This window comes from Pararge aegeria, chromosome Z (assembly GCF_905163445.1).
Source record: "Pararge aegeria chromosome Z, ilParAegt1.1, whole genome shotgun sequence".
In the NCBI taxonomy this organism is placed as follows: Eukaryota; Metazoa; Arthropoda; class Insecta; order Lepidoptera; family Nymphalidae; genus Pararge; species Pararge aegeria.
The window spans coordinates 9,539,241-9,559,738 of NC_053208.1; the positions used below are offsets into that span (position 1 = coordinate 9,539,241).

Below are 20,498 nucleotides of genomic sequence, written 5' to 3' on the forward strand. Positions count from 1 at the left end.
AATTGAAACACTCGACTAATCTTCAATTATATGTTACCAGATAAAGATAGTCGAATGCTTATACAACTACGCTGGCAGCTTCCGTATGGGGGTGACGGATATTAATATTTTGAACGCGCACGTCAACCGTAGCCTGCCGCCCTCTGTTGCGTGTTTACCGCACTACACAGCTTACATTGATGGTGAGTAGACCACGTGCCTTGTGTTAGAGTGCAACCAGGGGGTGCATATAAGTGCAAATTTAATTCAAAACTAATTTAACCAACAGTTGCCATAAGGTTACAAATGAGAAATATTGACCATTTATTTTTTTTTATTTCAGGGAAATACGTTTAAAAATTATTCTTTCTAAATAATGTAGATACATTGTGAAAGTGTAATTTACAGAAGCTTGAAGTCTACAATTAATTATATAAAAATGGAAAGAATGCATCAACAATCGCGACTCTAATTTTTACCCTTATGAAGAACCTTAACAGCTTACGGATAGAGTCCTATGTGTCGATTCGCGTAATTCGCATTTGAATTTCGATAACGGCATTGGCTCGTTACTTTTTATGAGTGTCTTGAGAGTTGAGAGAGGAATAGTTATTATATTTCTCTATGGTCATAAGTTGTTCAAACAAAAATAAACTCTATCACAACGAAAATCCAGTTTATAATCGTCTGGACCGGCCAGCCCGGTCCAGGGCTCGCGCCTGTGGGCGTGACTTGTATACAAATACAGGCGAGCCCGGGACCGGACTCAAAATGCTAACTGGGGTAACACGTGCGCTGATTTATTTATTATTTACGCCAATAATTTACACTATATACAATATAATTTTACTATAAGCTGTTGACCGCGACCTTCAATTCGTTCATCACAAGTTAATAGTAATAAGTAATTAGAAAACAGTTAATAGTAATTTAAAATTACAGTGTCAGTGAAGTGTGCCCCTTGGTTATGTTGAAATTAGTATTTTTTGTTAAACTATAAGTAATAATCCTTTTTACAGGTAAATACATGCGCTACTCCAAACCGGGCACCAGGGAGCAAGATCTAAGGGCTTTCGTGCCATCTTTTGAGTGGTTGCGGCCTGGTGACAGAGTCGGTTTAAAAAAGACCACAGACAATCGAGTGTTGGTTTACTACAACTGTGAATTGCTTGACACTGCCTTTGAAAGGGTGCCAGACGTAAGTTTTAAAGAAGTTTATTTATCGTAATACTAGCTGCGCCCCGAGGTGGTATCTGTAGTGAATAAGTTGTTTGGTTGGTTATTTAGGGCGTGAAAAAAGAATAAACAAACACACTTTTGCATTTGTAATCAAATTATTATCGGTTACCATTATACAGTAAAAAAAAGGGTTTAAAAAATCCAGAAAGCTCTCGGCCTTGTAGTTCTTACCATTAAAACTAACAATTTTCGTTCTACGATTTATCAGCATTCAGTATGAATTAGTTTCATACAAAAATAAATTGCTGGTGTTACATTACAGTGTAGTAAAAAGTAGAGTGTCTATGTAAAATAATGAATATTTCATGTTTCACAAACTAGCGAGTTAGAAAAAAGACGTAGAAATAAAGTTACTAAATTTAATGTAAAAAACTACAAGCTGTCAGCTTTCTGGTATATTTTATTTAACCCTGTGTAAGGCCTATACTATACTATACATTTGTTGCAGAAAGTTTATGTTGTTATGGAGATATTTGGGGCCGTGTATAAGATTCAAGCTGTCAATAGGGGCAATCCTGTTACTGTCTTGCCACAAACCAGTAAGTAATATCTAACCAGTGAGTGTCCATTAGTGAATCAGTTTTTTGGGTGGCTGTTTCAGATAACGAATGCTCGATATATTCACGTGGACGTCGCAAGAGGATTAAAGAAATTGGAAATTGAAGCTGAACAAGTGATGTATTGTTAGCCATTTCTGCTATACATATTCGGGTCTTCTAAGTTTTCCCTAGACCAATAGTGAGTAAGAACCTCGGAAGTTACGTCTCCTTGCCCGAGCTTTCTCTCACAGGAAGATTCTGCAATCTAGACCTTTTCTGCCCTTTTAAATGAAGATCAGATTTATTTAAAAGGGCAGAAAAGGCCGCGTCTGTTCGGTGCCACCCTCATGGTCGGTTCGTGTGGGCTATTGCCAGGATTGCTTTCCCGTCGTGGTGCTAGGTCCTGTGGGTGGGGTGTCAAATTCAATGCGTCGTCCTCTTCGTCGCCACTGATGCCTTCGTTAACAGGCGCCATTAATGTTGGAAGTAAGAACTCACGAGGCACTGGAAGCCAATTAAGGTCCTGTTTGGATCAGGACTAGTCGGTGGAGGTGTGTTCTTTCAGATAAAAAGGTAAATACAACGGTGCTGCTTCGAAAAGATAGGTGTTGGTTGCAGCGGCGAGGACATTCCCGAATAGGGTTGACGTCAAGAGGCCCGATTTAAAAATACATCGAATCCAAAAAAAAGGCAAGGAAGGAGAAAACTCTTGACCAACGGACGGCCATAAGACAGGACGAGCTTTGCAAAGCTTGTTGGAAATAAATAAGTTTAGAAAATATAAATCTGCTGTTCAAATAATATTTATCTCCCTTGAAGGGCACATGGTAGTAATGTTAATTTTGCCCTTAGGTCTTATCCATGTCTAATGGCCAAATTAATATTTTCAAAGTTTAGAAGTATGGAGTAACAAAGATTATATTTTACGATTTGTTTAATGGACTAAATAAACTGGATTAAAAAAAAAAAATAACTATCCCAAATAAATAGCCGAAAAATCTAAATTGGCAATTTTGTATGGGAATTGAGACTTCGGATTACTTTCAATAGCTGGGCGTTCTTCAGGTCGTATGAAGTTCACCGGACCATCTCGTTCAATATAATAAAATGTTGCAGTTCCAAACGACTTGATACAGAACGTCGAAGTGGAAGAGGTGATTTGTGAAGTTGCAATTACGAACATGGACTCAACTGAAATGGGTTCTTCGTTGGTTCCCGTAGTTCCTGTCAGCGAGACACGTCGAAGAAGGCCCGCCTTGCCTTACACCTTCCACTACATACATGGAGGGAACATCAAACTTTGCAGTTCAGGTATTTTCTTTTTATTTGACACTCAAACCATCATCATCATCATCAACCGATTACCGGCCCACTATAGGGCAAGGGTCGCCTTAAGAAGGGTTTGGGCCGTAATCCATCACGCTGGGCAAGTGCGCCTTGGCAGACTTCAAACAACTTTGAGAACATTATGGAGGACTCTTAGGAATGCAGCCCCAACCACTACACTAAATTACTTGGACATTTTGTCAGAAAGCAATTTCAAATGAAACTTTCAACTTACCACGACAACAAGCCGTGATAACCATTGAACATAGATTCTCGACTAAAGGTTAGTTTAAAATGTTTTTGCGCACAGGTAGCAAGAAGGCAAACAGATTGTCCATTTTTTGTCATTTTTTAAAACTTATTTTTGCTTTGCCCTTAGGAAATTGCTTTAAAGCACATTCGTTTCATAACTTAAACATTCTATAAGATATATTAGTTTATTTATATATCTAAAAGAAAGTCAAGTCAGTCTAAATATAGCCAAAAGAAAGCTAAACAATCACGAAGTAACATAGGCTATAATTGATTTTCTTTTTCTAAGCTAAACACTACACCCGATTTGTTTTTTTTTACAAAAATATCCTTTAAAAACAAAATCAAACGCGGACGAACTAGGCGGGCAACAGCTATTTATACCATTAAAATAATCTAAGATACGCTTTGTGGAATAAGTCGTTTTAAGACATGTTCTTTATAAATAGCTCCTGAATTAACTAAGTTGGTAAGTATAAACTCCGGTAGCGTTTGGTCCGTACAATAGAGCAGACAACTTTATAGTTTATTACATTACTAGCTGCTATTCGCAACTTAATTCGTGATTATTGTTATTTATTTTAAATCCTACAGGTAGTTTTTTTGGGATATAAAGTGCTAGCGAATACCTGTGACTAGGCCTGCGTTGGATTTCTGATTTTTTGTGACCAAGAGTTTTTGAGTCGTGCCCTGCATGGCCAACCGGCGCGCCGCAGTACTCTATGTTCGTTGATAACTAACCCATATGCAAGAAAACGGTCACCCAAAACTTTTCTGTACAACTATAGAAATCTTAAACAAAATTGGTTTTATTTGCATTCAATTAATTAGAAACACTTGTCTTCTTATTAAAAAGTACTGGGAAGTAAAATAAAATGTTCCAAGTGATTTAAAAATATTCTTCTCGATTAGAGCAATTGCTCGCGGTTTAAGTGGTATTGTGCTATAAATAAATAAAAAAAAGGATTTTTTTCATTTCAATAATGTTGACTAAATTGCTATTTCGTGACAAATTTTGTGCTGTAATATGCGAGACAAGATAATTATCGCTGGTAATGTAGTGACTCTTCTCCAAGAATGCTGTACTCAATGATATGTATCGGAACGTTTCGGCGTGGTCGTTTCACTGTTCAGCCGACCTGGACTAGGTTTCAAGAAACCAGTTCTTTGAAAAGAAGACCGAGATCATCGAAGAAGAAAACTATGTACTGAACTGAGAAGCTGGATATCTTGTGAGACAAACTTTACGAAATTAGAAGTTTATCAAAAACAATCTTGAAGATGTTAGAAATGTGAGTGTTGCCATACGCCAACACTTTCAGGAGAAGACTTCTAAAATAGAGAGACCGTAGAATAGGGCAAGATTATATTTTCAGATGAAGCTAGAATCTCTTTATTTGGTGAGGACCGACGTTGTAAAGTGTTAAGAAGACCAGGAGAGCTTTTTTTAAAGAAATTAAGCCGTACCGTGGAGCCTGTCATGTTTTGGGCTGGCATAACTTCAGAAGATCGTACAGAGTTAGTTTTCGTAGAAAATGGCTCTCCAAATGCACAACGCCACATAATGGAACTCTTAATTCATCATGCTCAGCCAAAATGCTTGAGCGCACCAACCAAGCGACGTAGATGCTTACTTAAGAGAAGTTGGGATTGGCAAGCACGAAGTACCGACCTCAATCCGATTGAGCATGTATTGGACTTCCTAAAACGACGTGTTAGATCTATACAACCAGCCCCACAGAACATGCTGGAGCTTTAAATTGCTACTACGGCCGAATGGGAACGCATTCCCCAGGAACTCATGAAAAACCTCGCCCAAAGCATGCCACGAAGAATTGCAGCAGTTATTTCAGCCAGAGGAGATCACACTCGATATAAATTTTTGATGTTATTGTTTGTAACTTTTACTAAATAAAGGAGAAAGCCAATTGAAGTTTTCTTATTTTTTTTTCAAAATGAGTAATATCCTAAAAATAAAAAATAAAACAAATTAAGATTGACTTATTAACAAACAGAAGCTTTTTAACATCAGGAAATAGTATTTTTTTGCATTATATCCCTTTTCTTAACTGTTTAACATTACTAAAAGTACTCAAATAAATCAAAAGTGCTAGTATAAAAGACAAAGTTTGTGTACATTATTATTTTTATGTTAATGTTTTTATAAGAATTAATTTAATACCATAAAAAAATCATAAATTTTAAAAAATGGATGTAATTTATAACCTATTTTACTGTAAAGTGTTAGGGAGGAAAACTATCTGTTGTAACAGTATGTGTTGTAATTATTTCGATGTTACATAAATTTTCAGACACAGTGGCAATGCGTACGTCGGGATATCAAGATGCAGTCGCCATTGTCAGCCAGCCTCTACGACGTGGTCATCGGTTTAGGGTGAGATTTGAACAGATCTTGTAATTTGTAGGTAAAATTCATAAATTCTTTAGAACAAACAGGACGCGAACTTTTATTACGTAATTTCGCTTAACAATTTTTTTGGCCGGTTGTTGTGTCGTGTCGTATTTCAATTCCCATACCATCCAGGGGGGATGGTATGGGAATTTAAGTATAATATCACGCCGAGTATCATATCACGCTTAAAATAGAATAAAACATAGAAACCGAAAAAATAATCCAGCGGCCGCGGATCGCTAGTTACTAATTGCTTTTACATTAAGTTTCACAATCCGTATTGCACACTAAGCAGCCTGGGTACAAAATTTGCCCGCTCGCGATCGAGTCGTTTTCGCATATCAAACGCGACGAGTGTATCGTCAAAGTATAAAGGACCTAATGTCAATGGATTAGGATCCGCGATTCTTTTACTTCAGATTTTGTTATACAAATGTTCCATATAAGCCCGTGCTAAAGACTTGTAGGGGAACTTGAGCTTTAATAAAAAGAACATACTTACACTATATAATCTGTCTGTCTGGGTGCAGTGTTTCATATTTTCACCAACTTACAGACAGATTCTTGAGGAAGGTCCATCGATCCCTCACGCGTATTTTGTTTGAGCTTGCTAATCGGCTATTTATGCATCACACTACTACCCATAAATAACGCAGGTGAAACGCAGAACACTGCTAGGTGCAATAATCGTCTCAAATCAAAACAATAATACTTAATATACCTGTCACAGATTACTCTTTACAAGATTATATGGTTATGGTGAGAAATACAATCTATAACTAAACTAAAAGCTGCCTGAGTTCTTAGTGGGGTTTAAGGTCGTTGAATGGTTTTTACACTTCAAAACCGAGTATATTATCTTTTTGGTTCACGGATAATAAGTTCCCTTTAAGCTTTCTCCCGTCCTGTTTACTCCAAAGTTAATTGGAATGAATTATACAAACTCATATCTGGAAATACTGCGATTTTTTGGCTAGTTTATGTAGTTATTTTGGCAGCAATAATCCGTTTCTTATTGATTTATATACAAATAGTTATCATACAGGTGTTTAAATACCTTTCAGTATCAATTCGCAATTCCATTATATTTCAGTGGGCGTTGTAGGTCGAAGTTGAAACACTCAACTTACCGATCGCCATAAAACTGTTTGTATTTGCTGTCTATTTCGGATCGGATCATTGATGGTAAAATATTGTACAATATAATATGAATACAAATTTATGGTAAATTCATAGCTTATTAGGCCCAGATAAATTGTCTTTGCTAAGCGATATCTTAAGCAAAGTAAGCATTACATTCCCTTAAATAGATTGACTTTAGCATCTACTTTCGTCTAAAGTCAACCTAATACTAAGCCAATGCTTAACTTAGCAATAGTACAGAGTTATGTGGACTTTTAAGCATAGATTTCCCACCTTGTTCAGAACTTTCAAAACGTTTTCACTTTTATACGACAGAATGCACGATGTCCTATGCCACAACTCCGGCGGTATCGATTAGGCAAACGTAGTCGAGGAATTTCAGAAAATCCCACAAAATAATCATTAAAAAATTCACTATAAAAATCCAAACTCCCAACAACAACAGACGTACTAGTGGTCATTGATCGGACAGAACGATAAGAGCACACAGTTACATTAACGCATTTCAAATTTCTTGAAGTCATATCATACGTAACGTCGTTTTTAAAATATTGTAAAAATTCTAGACTACACTAGTTTTAAATACAATGTTGATGAGTGTTGTATATTTACATGAGATTCAGTAATAATCATTGAAAATAAAAATTGTGCTCAGCAAAACTATTGTCTTTATCCCGTTTATTTAAGTTGGTATGAGTGACAAACTAGTTCCTCGCGGAGTTATACTTTTGTATAACGCTAAACAAATGACTATTTATCTGGGCGTAAGTTTTCAATGAAAGTATTTACTATGGATTGATATTCAATGGTAACGATAACATCAAGCGAAACATAATTACTATATTGTTCAAACCTTCTTTTGAGTGAGTGTTTCGCACGGGCGTAATAAACTCTGAACGTAAAAAAATCTCCCATTCGTTGTCTAACTTTTGGGACTTTCCGCGATAAATTTTGGATTTCCCATGCAATTTAAAAATCAAAAGAATGTTGGTACCTTTAATTTAAAAAAGTGAAGCTCTTTCATACATACTATGCAACCCCTTATCAGAATGATGAATCAGATTTTTGTTTTCATATACAACGTGTAACGGAATTACGAAATACTTTTCAAGGGTGACAGTATATTTAATGAGGAATCACCCTTTAAGAATAAGAAATCAAAAGAGGAATATTAATTTTTCCATAGAAACTAATTTAAAACATTTTAAGTGTTTACTTATGGCAACCCTATTGAACCCTATCGACACGTGCATAGTACCTACGCTACGCGACGCGTACCTAATAAAGTGACAGGAGTCACTTGATTTTACTTTTGCATGTGATGTTAGGGCTGTATCTGATTTCTTCCAGTAAAAACTATGGCAATGGTTTACTCAAAAATTTTTAGCGTTTCTGTTTCACCGATAAGTCTCCGAGACAGTAAATAATGTACCGCTAAAGCCTCTGAAGTATTATTTCGGTTTTCATTTACACGTTGTATATAGATTATGATGTTGATGTTGTAGCAAGAGTTAACGTGAAACATATATATTTTAATTTTAGTTTTTTTTTTCATGGTTCTAATTAGAGCATCGAGAACTTATTTTTAAAGTACTGGTATGATGATACCAGTACCAGTCCAGCATGAGAACCGTGCTGAAAAAGAAATGATTACTTACAGTTATTGTTTTTTCATATAATATTTATATAGAGTGAAGGGAGATGAATTGATACAACTACGAAAGAATGAACAGTATAATTATTTTTGTATTAACACTTAACATCAAGTGACCCACTTGCTCGTTTGCCCGGTATTAATATACAAATAAGCACTTTTGACAAGTCAACAGAGGCATGAGATACATAAGGAATATGTTGCCACTCGAAAAAACATGGGTTTTCATGTTTTAAGACAAGGTCTAGAAAATCCTAGAACAGAATATTTTTTGTTATTTTAGAACACCGTTCCGATGCTCTAGTTGTAATATTTACGAGTACGACTTGATTTAGATTGAGCGCAAGCAGAGTATCATTTTAATGACACTGGTGATACCTGTGCTTCTGCTACTTGTTGTATTATTTACTCGGAAATATGATTTATTGCTGAAGTGTATTTGCTTGCTATTGTACTATTTTTACATATTATATTCCCTGCTCTTTCTAGGTTAGGTAGAACTTAATTGTACTTTATTTTATGTCATTATGCGAAAGTGCGGTGCGATTTTGATAGTGCGATACCAGTGGCGTGCATAGGGTTTTCGGTCAGGGTATGCATAAAAAAAATAGGTACTGAACATGCTATTTTGATGTTACTGTATAATTTTATTTGTGAGTAGGTACCTAACCTAACATTGTTTGTGATACCCATGTAGATCTTCTCATCATCTCCTATTTCCAATAGGTATAGTAAGCTCTGAGACGACCGACTAGCGAGTTTTTAAAATTGTCTGCCATTGCGGCAATTACATTAAATAATGTTTTTTAGTGTAAACAATAAACAAACATAGGTATTATTATAAATAAATAATGAAACAAAACATTTGATCACTGCTATTCGCCTGTTTCTGTAAGTAAGTCAGAGCTCATTTTACGTGCCGCTCCTTGTAGGTGCATTCCTTCCTTTACGAATAATCTCAATTAAACGTTAGTTAAGAATTAGCTCTAAACTTACCTACATTTTCCAAGCACACTGAACCATCAGATCACACGCCGAATATAAGAACTTTCTTACACTAAGAATATTCCTCACAATCATTTACAAACAGTACACTGTCACAAAGGTTAATGTTAACAATAATAATTGTAACTATTTACAAACAACCGTACAGCAAACGAAAAAAACAGTAATTAATTCTAATTCGGTGAATATAAGTTGTTATGACAGAAGGTAAAAGGTAAACAATAATGGCGCTGAGCGATCGCCAGCGATAATGAGAATATCATAGTCAAAACATGTCCGTAATATTTTCTTAGTACACAAATGCTATTAAAAGTTGTCATTTGAAGAATATTACTTCATCAGTTACCAATGGCACCTGGTATACGTTAATAATTTATTTAACATAATTCGGCAACTTTTAATATGGTTATTTTAATATACTTTTTGAACAAATTAGGTACTTATAAATTTCTAAAGAACTTGAATGTAATAAAATTCATTGATAAATTTTTTAACTACAAAAAAGAATTATTGCCGTTTAAAACAATAACAAACAAAGCAAATTACTTGTGCTTATAAAAAAACAAAGCATACATTTGGATTTCAAATTTCCGTAAGCAGTGCTTTTAAGATTTGCACACAAGCGAAACCCCTATACTGGAAACCTAGAAAACTCGCACACATAGAAAGAGCCAAATATTGTGTAAGCACGCACGCGATTATATCACTACACACCAGAACTTCCTTGTGTGCTGGTGCACACAAGTAACGACAGATGCATTCAATCGCCGTGCTTCTATGGAGACCGCGGCGGCGCAGCGCATTAATTCGAGCGACGAATAAACGATTTGCCCGGCAATAGATACTTAATCGAGAAAACCCCAGCTAATTTTATGAGATTTAAATTATATTTAAAGCGTTATTTTTTATTTAGGGATACTGTTTACAACTCAAAATTAAAATATAGTCGAAATATTATGCAGTTTGTATATTTTAGTTCTAAACCATGACACGGGACTTGTCCATTGATTTACATAGAAGTGCGGCCGGTTTTAACTAGATGGCGCTTTTATAGTTTTCTATAAATTGTTGAATTTTTTTTCAATCTTTAAATTTTAAGTCGTCCTTATGGTCTGAGAGGCCCTGAGGTCAGGGTATGCACTGCTTATTTGCATCTATGAGATGCACGCCACTGTGCGATACGAATGTATGTAAATGTGTGCAAGCTTAATATAAATAATGCTTGCGTTTGATGGTTCAATTCACTGTTAAATTGTTCTTCTTAATTTTCTTAAGCTTTTATTCTGTGCTGTCTTAATTAGGCGTTTCTTATTTCCATTAAAAGTATTAATGCTGCTGGATCCGTCATCACTTCTTCTGATTGTATTGCTCCGATTAGCACGTTACTGCTTCAGCCAAAACGTTGATCGCCTATGGTTAGAGTACAAACAAATAGTGATCAATACAAAATACTGTCGAGATTTATTACATTTTATTTCAAGGGTCACTTGAATCAGACTAATAAATTCTGATGTATACCAGCAAAATAAAAGGCAGTTCATGTTTATAATATTTGCATCTGGTTCTTCTTTTTCTTCTGCTCCTGGACATATTTCCGTACTTAGTTGACTGGAACAGTCCGTTGTATGTACCACCACTACCACAGGTAAGGCTCCCCGTTGGGTCACTGACCAATCGAGCGCACTCAAGAAGCTTAGCTCTTATTTAAGGTCGGTTAAACCTAAAGAAAAAAAGGTGTTTGTTAAATTGGCAATACCTACGGCTGTGCTTAGTTTGACCAGGTTTAGGCGTAGTAGTTTAGATGTCTGACGTAGATTGAGGTCAAGTATGGCCTCCTTTTGTGTGTTAACACCTATTTGCGTTAGTCCGTAGCTCTGAGTGTGTGGATTACGTGTGTTTTTATGGAACAGTCCGTTGTACAAAGTACCACTGGTACGGCTTCTCGTTGGGCCACTCTAAGTCCAGAGCTCTTGAGTGTGTGGATTGTGCGTGTTTATTCAGCCTTGTTTTATATTCACTGAAGGGTTGTATGATTATTTCCCATCCTACCACTTTCAGTGATGTGGCTAGCTCTGTTAGTTTGTCGGATGCGTCATTACCATAACATCTCAGGTTTACTTTGGTTGATTTTGTTAGAGTTTGTAAGGCTCTATGACAGTGCAGTAATGGTTTGAATGAGGTCGCGCGCCATTGGCTAAGGCTTTCAGTACTGCCTGCCTGTCATTGTTTATGTTTATATTTAAACCTATTCTGTCCTTTCCGATCACCAGAGCTGTGTAAGACACGAGTTGTTCCTACAGACAGAAATGATGCCACAATTTGGTAACTTTCTGCCTCACGACTTTCTTGGATTGGCATTGTCCCGGCCTTTTCCGATTCTCATGCTCTGTTGGAGAGGTGTCTTAATCTTTGTCTTTTTCTTACTAGGTCTGGATCTGGATTCTGTCTTTAGTGAGCACGTTATTTCATAGTATTCCGTAATTTGTCGAACGTTTTGATTTTGAGTTTTTTGTTGTTGTCTGTGTTTTCACATATCAGGACTTTCTGTGTCTTTGTTTTACCCGAAATTTCCCCGGGTGTTAATTGTGCATTGCTTCGTGTTATCGACTTGTATTAGAACAGTTGCTGGTGTTTTCAGACCTAACCCTTGAGATTGAAGGAATATTCTTTTATTGACGTTTGTTAACGTTTTATTAGCTGAAATATCTTTTAGAAGATTGAGGGCAGGCTTTAATATGTTTAGTGTATTGGGCCGCAGTCTTGCAAAAACATTTTAATATGTATGGCGCTTTGGGCTTGTACTTGCATTGTAGTATGTAAAGGGCTTTAGTCATACAACACTTAGGTATTGATATTAGACCTCGTTCCTGCAGAAACTTTGTAATATATTATGTTGAACTTTGGCTTAGCAGTTACGTTGTAAAATGCACAAGCTTCTGGACCTTGCAGCCATAACCGGCGTGGTCTTACGCTGTAAATTTGCAGATACATAATATTAGGTAAAGGGATTCGTTCAATTATTTACTAACCGTCGGTCTATCATAAGCGTTTAAGATCAGTCTCGATCTAGCGTCTCGCTTCGTTTGACCGAGTTAGAGGTAAGGTTTGGTGAACGATCGTGTAAGACGAGTTCTTCGTCGGTCTCAGTCAGAATATCTGTCTCCACATGGTCTCAAACTTCAAGTGGATTACGTTTCTGTTCGAAGTATTTTAAGAGCGAAGTATAATGGCTAGTATCAATACAGTTTCAGTGGTATACATTTCAATACTATGTTTTATTATCAAGATATTTTTGTTGAATTCAATAATACATACAATCACACCCTCACCCACACTCACATAAACATACACACACGCGCACGCACACACTCATATTAAATTTTTAAAGAACAATTAATTATATTTAAAAAAAATAATCTGATGGATGTATTATGTAAATGAAGAAAAAGAAAAAATTGAGTTTATCAATGCTTTCAATTCAATTTAATTCAAAAGGTTTTTTGGTTTCTATTTTTATTCATCTCACTAGATTTAATGGAAGTGTATGGTTCTCGCTCCAGAAATGGGCGATAATGACTGCGACTCAGTCTTGCACAGTATTATCGAATTTGGGTTTCATGATACACATTACCTTATGTTTGCCTTATTTTGTACTATTTTTAATTAACTGTGTAACTGTTAATTGAAATAAGCATTATTATTATTATTAATTGAATCATTAGAACCGTACTTTGTTATTGTTGAAGTGGCGTATTTTTTTATATACATGTTGTCTAGTATTTATAGATACTTTTTCTTCTTCGATGGCTGTATAGGAAAATCAGCAAAAGGTCTCTTTACTTATTTTCCTAGACATACGTCGAAGTTGATTGTCACATGCCACGCAACTAGACATGGGCGCCGCCATCTTGCCCCCCCGCCACCTCTTGTCATGCGACGTGAATGACGCGAATAAAGCGCAAAGAAAAAGATCGTTTAGGGAGCCAAAATTTGACCACCGTTCTCAGGACTTCTGTTATTTCTTCTTACATTTTTTTTTTTAATGAAATTACATTAAAACGGGATTGGCCACAATAATAAGGTAGATGCAGAAATTGTGAATACTGCAGGCACCGGCAGCAACGCTGCTGACAGCTTTTGCGCCAACTGTCTAAAGAAAATGGCGTTAGCGTGTTTTTAGAGAGCCCAAATTTGATCAGAAATTCTCTTCTTTCTTTTTACGAGGAAGACTTCTGATCCTTAATAGTCGAAAGAACTATTATCTAAACATCTATTTTAACTTTAAATAAAAGACACGTGATTTGCGACACGTATACAGAGTGTATTAAGAATGAAATTGAGCAAAAACTAGCCAGTTAGATAATAATCAAAAACATCCACGCCGCCGCCAAACCAAAATCTAAGCCGCGCCGCCGCCGACACTTGATGGCGGCGCCCATGGCTAATGGCCCAACAAACACTGTTTAATAAGTTAAATAGTCATATAACAAAAAAAAACATTTTTTAAACAAGTGAACAAGCATTCGAGCATATTTCACCTCACAAAAAAGTTCATAATTACAAGAATGAAATGTTCTTAAATACCAGTAACTTAAAATTCGGTTCATTAGTTGTATGGCATTTAACTGGATATTTAAAAATAGATAAAATAGTCAAACTTCTTACTCGAATGATGAGTCACACACACTCCATTATATTTTGCTTTAAACATTAACACCTTCAAATTACATAAAAGGCATGGTGACTAATTTTGAAATCGGCTTCTCAGCTGGATGATCTTTAGCTAGATTTAGCTTTTTGTAACTGAAAATAATACCTATTTAACTTCCAAAATAAATAAAATACGTTTTTAAATGTACTATACATTAATCATATATGATTAGATAAATTCATCATTCAGTCATCATGCCTATTGCTTGCGAAAGTCCTTAAGAAAAAATAGGTATAAGTATTGCGATTGCCGAATTATGATATTGCTGGGCGATAATGCTTGCAAGCAGACGTTGACGAGCTCAGCGTCGACCATATTTTCGATTCTTGGTGTTTTATAATGTATTCAATGGCTTAAGTTTGTTTTTGGGGTTATCAACCGCGGCACATTGCAACCCTACTCCAAATTAAAGAAGGAACATTAGCTCTGCTTATAAGCATAACAGTTTTTGATCAGTGGCGTGCACTAGGTTTCTTACCAGGGTATGCATGCATACAGCAGTAAATTGCATAAAAACGACAATAAACCTTTTAGGGTATGCAGTGCACGCCACTGTTTTTGATATAATATTGTACATTTACTGCCAATGTTGTAATTCTTGCTATTAAGCAGAACGATATTTTTTCCCTTAAGGCTAACATTACTAAGTCCCGAAGCTACGAAAGATAACCTCTACGTAGACAACCTCGCGCTTACGTATGGGTTGTATGGCAGTAGTTGAGTAAAAAAACTATTATTTCAGGTCTACTACTATAAACTATTATAAAAGAGCATTTATACAAATTAAATTGTTAAGATGAGCTAAATAAATATTAAACTCGTATAAACTTGATATTTTTATCATGGACCACTTAAGCCTTCCTTTCTGTTTCCTTGATCTATTTTTTTATAGTATGTGAGATATTTTAATATTATATTCTCATTCACGATACCATTTCTTTTCATTATATGGTAATATTATATATTTATAATATAACTGTAACTGTATTATATATTTTCATATACTTTACTTTTAAGGAAACATTACACTTAAATAGAATAGTTAAATTTAAAAAACGTTTGTATTAGTGTAAGTGTTTGCAAGTAAACCTAATAAATAAAACAAAATAAAATAAAAAGTCACATAAAACAAACAAGTTAAACAATTAAAAAACAAAAGTAACATTAAAAATTCAAAATTTTATGAACTTACCGCGAAATTTTTCTTTTTACTAAAATGTACTCACGGATTAGCTTGTGTTTTTTTAAGAGTGGGACCAGCTAATCCGTGAGATGTTCCCATGATGACGGTTAATTCATGTAAACTATTTACTTAATAAAAATGGTGATCAATGGACAATAAGAAAGAATTTACTTTCGAATTGATTTAATCAAATTTCCCAGAGTTAAGTTTTCAAATTTAAATTTTATATAAACGTCCCTATATAGGTTGATATTTATTTATTTATATAGGTTGATATTATGACGACGAAGACAAACGTCATTGTACCGCTTAGTCTTTAATTAAGTAATCAATTAATTCTTTGTATTGTGTGTGTAAGTGGAAGAATATCGTTTCTGCTCTTTGGCATAATCATTACTTATAATTATTTGTTTCTAATAATGACCAAAATATCATAAGACTTAAAATAATCAATATTTGAATTATAATCAACCGTGGCCTACGTGCACTTGAATTAATGCATATTTTTAATGAAATTTAATTTTTTTGAGCGTGTACAAAGTCTATGACAATTTGTGTCATTTTGCATTTCAATTTTGATTTTTATATTTGCCTGCTACTGCGATAATATAGCAGTGCGAAATTACGCTGCTGTTGCTTTTTTATGACGCCGCTGTGAATTTGAGCTGCTGTTTTATGAGGTTTTGTACATTTGGAACAAATGTAAGTACTAATTTATATACATTTCTTTAGTCGTAAGGAAAAGTATTCGTTTTAAAATGTTAATAAAACCCGCTACTTAAGACATGATTTAGACCTACATCTTTGGTGACGACGGTCGCATTTATCTTAACTCTTTTGCATTTATATCATTAGAAATTATCAAGAATTTTCTAATGCTTACGTTAAAATTAAATAACAAAATAATATTTTTTTATATAGCAAATTCAGACTAAGCCAGTCTTATGACATTAGTTACTATAAAAATCAAAGAAGAAAAGAACTCCTTTCAATGAATAAATCCAAAAGAATAGCACACCAGTTAGAATTTTGTAAGGCTTAAAGGTTGTAATATTAAAATGTAAACGTAATATAATAAAAAAATACGGTTAATTCAGGCTTTGCCAGTCTTACGACGGTAAAAAACGACTGCTTCCGATAAATAAATACAAAAATTCATACTTAAAATAAATACATAAATACTCGAATAGAAGCAGGCGTTACTGTGCTGATATACATTTGCTATAATCCGCGTAAAGCGGGAGAAAATAATTTCTTTAATCTATATACTCCACACCAAACAGATCTTCGGACATGCATCTTCTCTCTATGTAAGATAAATTGACTTTTTGAATGTTATTTGACTTACGCAGTAAGTCGTATGCACGCGGAGAGGAAGCGCATTGTTGATAGTACCACTCTATTCTCAAAAAAAATATTTGAAATTTTGAACCACCCGGTCTTACAGGCATTCACGTCACAAGTGGCGGGTTAAATTATTCGTTCCATATTTTAAAGTGTTTAACGTATAAGTGTTCTTAGTCTCTACGCGAAAATGTAAAAAGTCAAGTTTACATCAGACAGTGATCAATTGTTGTAAGCTCTTCGAATGAAATTGTTATTAGTCAACCGCTAAGTGTCAACCGCTAACTGTAGTTGAACAAAAATTCATTAAAAAATAAAGTTTTTTTTTTTTAAATTTACATTTGTTTCGTATTTATGCCGTAAAAATACAAGAAGGTCGATGCGATGTAAACTTGAACTTACGATGCGTAGAAATATTATATAGGTTGATTTTTATCAAAACTTCATCTTTTGTAATCTTATCAAGATTGATTCAGCGCTTGAGCAAAACATAGGTATCAAACGAACAAACGAACGGGTGATTATTTTAATCAACTGAACTTTATCATATGTTTTATATTTTACTTTTTCTGATTGCTTGCGAGTCGGAGTGTGAACGATGGCAATCGATACAACGCGAGTGTAAGATTGCTTTCTGGACGAAATATAATAAATAAGTCTACTGTACCGCATAAGAACCATTGCTGTGTAGAAGTGTTATCGTTACAGTATACTGTTCATTTTGCAGTTCCGAGTGGACAAATTAGACGACAGCTGGGAAGGCAGCCTGTCCATAGGTGGGGTGCCATGCCTCCCTACAGACTCCGTGCCAGAGTGTGCCATGCGGCTCGATCCACCAGCCTGGATTCTTTCCAGCGATTTGCAGTTCAATGGAACTAATGTTAGTAAATTTCCCTTATATTTAATTACAATAAGACTAGATTATTCGATTAACCTCGTACCACCTAAAGAAACGCCATCTATTGAAAGTAATCCGAAGTGGCAAACCATACAAAATAGAGTATTTGGCGGACTGTTTGTATTTCATACTTAATATGTAAGTATGTCAGATACTCGAAAAGATATAGAATGTACTCTTTTCGCAACTTTGTCTAAAAATTTACTTCGACTGCGAATCGCGAGGTGCTAGCTTGAATTTCCGGGTTTGGCTTTAAAGGTATCGGGTTGCCGACATGAAAGTTTCAGCACTAACAGTGGACGGTGTTAGGAACTTGGTGGTTTCCGCCGCCCATGCGTTGGAGAGTACTTAGAGACGTCGATCCCAGTTATTATCACTCACATATTAAGATGATAGGAGTTGGAAGCAGTCAACTTGCTTAGGAGCTGCTTGGTGGGGCTGTTTTCAATATTCTCGTCTTCTATGAAAGAGATCTCTAGGCTGCCAATGAAGACACTTGAGTGAAAACGTTCACTATAATAGGTAAGTTGTATGAGGTATACCCTCATGGAATTATCTTCTTTTTTATTTTTATTATGTACCGATAAAGCGGCATTAAAAATAAACATTCCTTGCAAATTTCAATTCTCTAGCTATAACGGCTTATGAGGTAAAGCCTGCTGGCAGACAAAAGGACGAATAGAGACTGACAGCGGGGACTTAGTGTAGGTTTTGTATCTATCAAATAGATAAACACAGTGTCTTACGTTCACAAGCAGACGCGGTAGCCGTCTTGAATTGATTAGTCTTGTGTCAGACAAGGTACGGATAGGACGTGTACCAACACTTGTGACTGTGCAGTAGTGAGCCAGTGAATTGTAAGTATTACCGGCCATTACGAACGAGAAACCAAACAATTCATATGTATAAAAAAGGCAAGTAAGGTAGAAATTGGTTAAGTTTTCTCTCCAGCTTCTAATGTTGTTCACCCTGCCTACCACCTGCTACTATTGCCGTTATTATAAGTGATTCCAAGTAATTTAATAAGCGAGTAATTCCCAATTCGATGAATTGTTTCATTTCTTTGCAGCGGGTGTAAATGAAATTAATTTGTACTTGGTCAAAAACCGAAAAAATCCAAGCATACCACGATTACTTCCTTTCTTAGCTTGCAGCTTAATTAAAATTAATCGAACAAGTGTGCTTGAATTTGCACACATTAAAGCTCCGCAGAGATCCGCAAAATTTCAGAATAGAAAAGTCGTACGAACACAAAATGATTGAATTTAAACCTAGATAGAAAATAAGCAAATTTAAAATTAAATTAAATTTGGCATTTAACATGCACCAGAGATAAAAATGATTTAAATATCTGATAATTTATCACCAAACTAATCAATGGACCTATCCTTGCCCAAAAATTAGATTTGTGACTACATTTATGTATGTATAGGGTACAAGACGCAACTACCATAAGAGTCCATTCGCGGTTGTGCTAAGCTGAGTGCCCGATCAAAGATTTAAGTCTCCGGAACTGCACGCATGCGTAGTTCGCGCACTCGCTCTATATCCCTTACTCTCATGCAAAGGATGCGGAAAGAAATCGATGAATCCCGGCGAATCAAATCAGGATAATCTTATATTTTGATTGAATTATTGCATTGTAATCGGTCTTTGGCAGGTGTACAAAGTTTGAATTAAATCTGTCCGTTCAAAATCGCGCCCTTAGGGACTCCTTACAAACATACAAGTGTAGCTTATACAAAGCGTGTAAACATGATTAATTAATGTTATAAACATACAAGTGAAGCTAATATAAAGCTTGTAAAAATGATAATAAATTTTTGGTGTTGTGGCGAATGGCTTCCATTTTGAATACTAAAAGCGAATAGCAATTCTTTTAGACATTCTAATTATTGGATTTGATGATTAGTTTACCTTTTAATTGCGCGAGTAACATTTAGTTTATTTAAAATAAACGATAAAAATATCATTTGAATTATGCATTATTAAATAGACAACAATTAAAATTAAAGTTGTGCCTTCTTGAGGAGGTGATTAATTTTAATACGGCCGACTGGCCCAGTGGGCAGCGACCCTGCTTTCTGAGTCCAAGGCCGTGGGTTCGATTCCCACAACTGGAAAATGTTTGTGTGATGAGCAATAAGTGTTTTTCAGTGTCTGGGTGTTTATATGTATTTTCTAAGTATTTATGTATATATAATTTATAAAAAAAATATTCATCAGTCATCTTAGTACCCATAACACAAGCTACGCTTACTTTGGGGCTAGGTGGCGATGTGTGTATTGTCGTAGTATATTTATTTATTATTTATTATTTTATTAATAATAATCTGAATACTTTATGTTTAAGATGATGTTTTATAATTGTCAAAAAGAGGTGATACAGTTAATTACAAAGCGAATACCTCCGGCTTTATGTTTTTCGTGAGAAGTTATATAGTATAGAGATTGGTATGTAATTGGTAATATTTGCACAGCCACCCTTTTTATAAATAGGCTATAACATGGCTATTACTATGCATAAAATAAGTGATTCATTTAAGGTTAATTGTATATCTTTTTATAACAAATTACCAGATGAAATCCTTGAAATGTCTCTCAATAAGTTCAAAGATTATTTTTACTTGGTAAAGTTTGGAGAATTTCTTGGGTTTTGAAGTTACTACATACACGAGCCTGTCAGCGGACCACTGGCACATGTATGGTTAGTAAACAACATTATTGAAAGGTTTTAAGAGAGTCAAAAAATATATGTGGTTTATTTTACAAGGTATTTTCGATTGATTCGATGTATCTGTTATAGTGCTCA

At 35.1% G+C, this 20,498-nt stretch overlaps 1 protein-coding gene across 1 annotated transcript in view; it reads left to right on the forward strand.

Moving 5' to 3' along the window:
• The window catches only part of LOC120636136 (neuralized-like protein 4), a 53,136-nt gene that overhangs the window by 21,759 nt on the left and 10,879 nt on the right, over positions 1 to 20,498 (forward strand). Inside the window, exons 21-26 of the mRNA XM_039907450.1 lie at positions 41 to 182; positions 999 to 1,177; positions 1,667 to 1,757; positions 2,874 to 3,068; positions 5,648 to 5,730; positions 17,516 to 17,668. Coding sequence (XP_039763384.1) covers positions 41 to 182; positions 999 to 1,177; positions 1,667 to 1,757; positions 2,874 to 3,068; positions 5,648 to 5,730; positions 17,516 to 17,668 — 843 coding nt within the window. The remainder of the gene's footprint in view (positions 1 to 40; positions 183 to 998; positions 1,178 to 1,666; positions 1,758 to 2,873; positions 3,069 to 5,647; positions 5,731 to 17,515; positions 17,669 to 20,498) is intronic.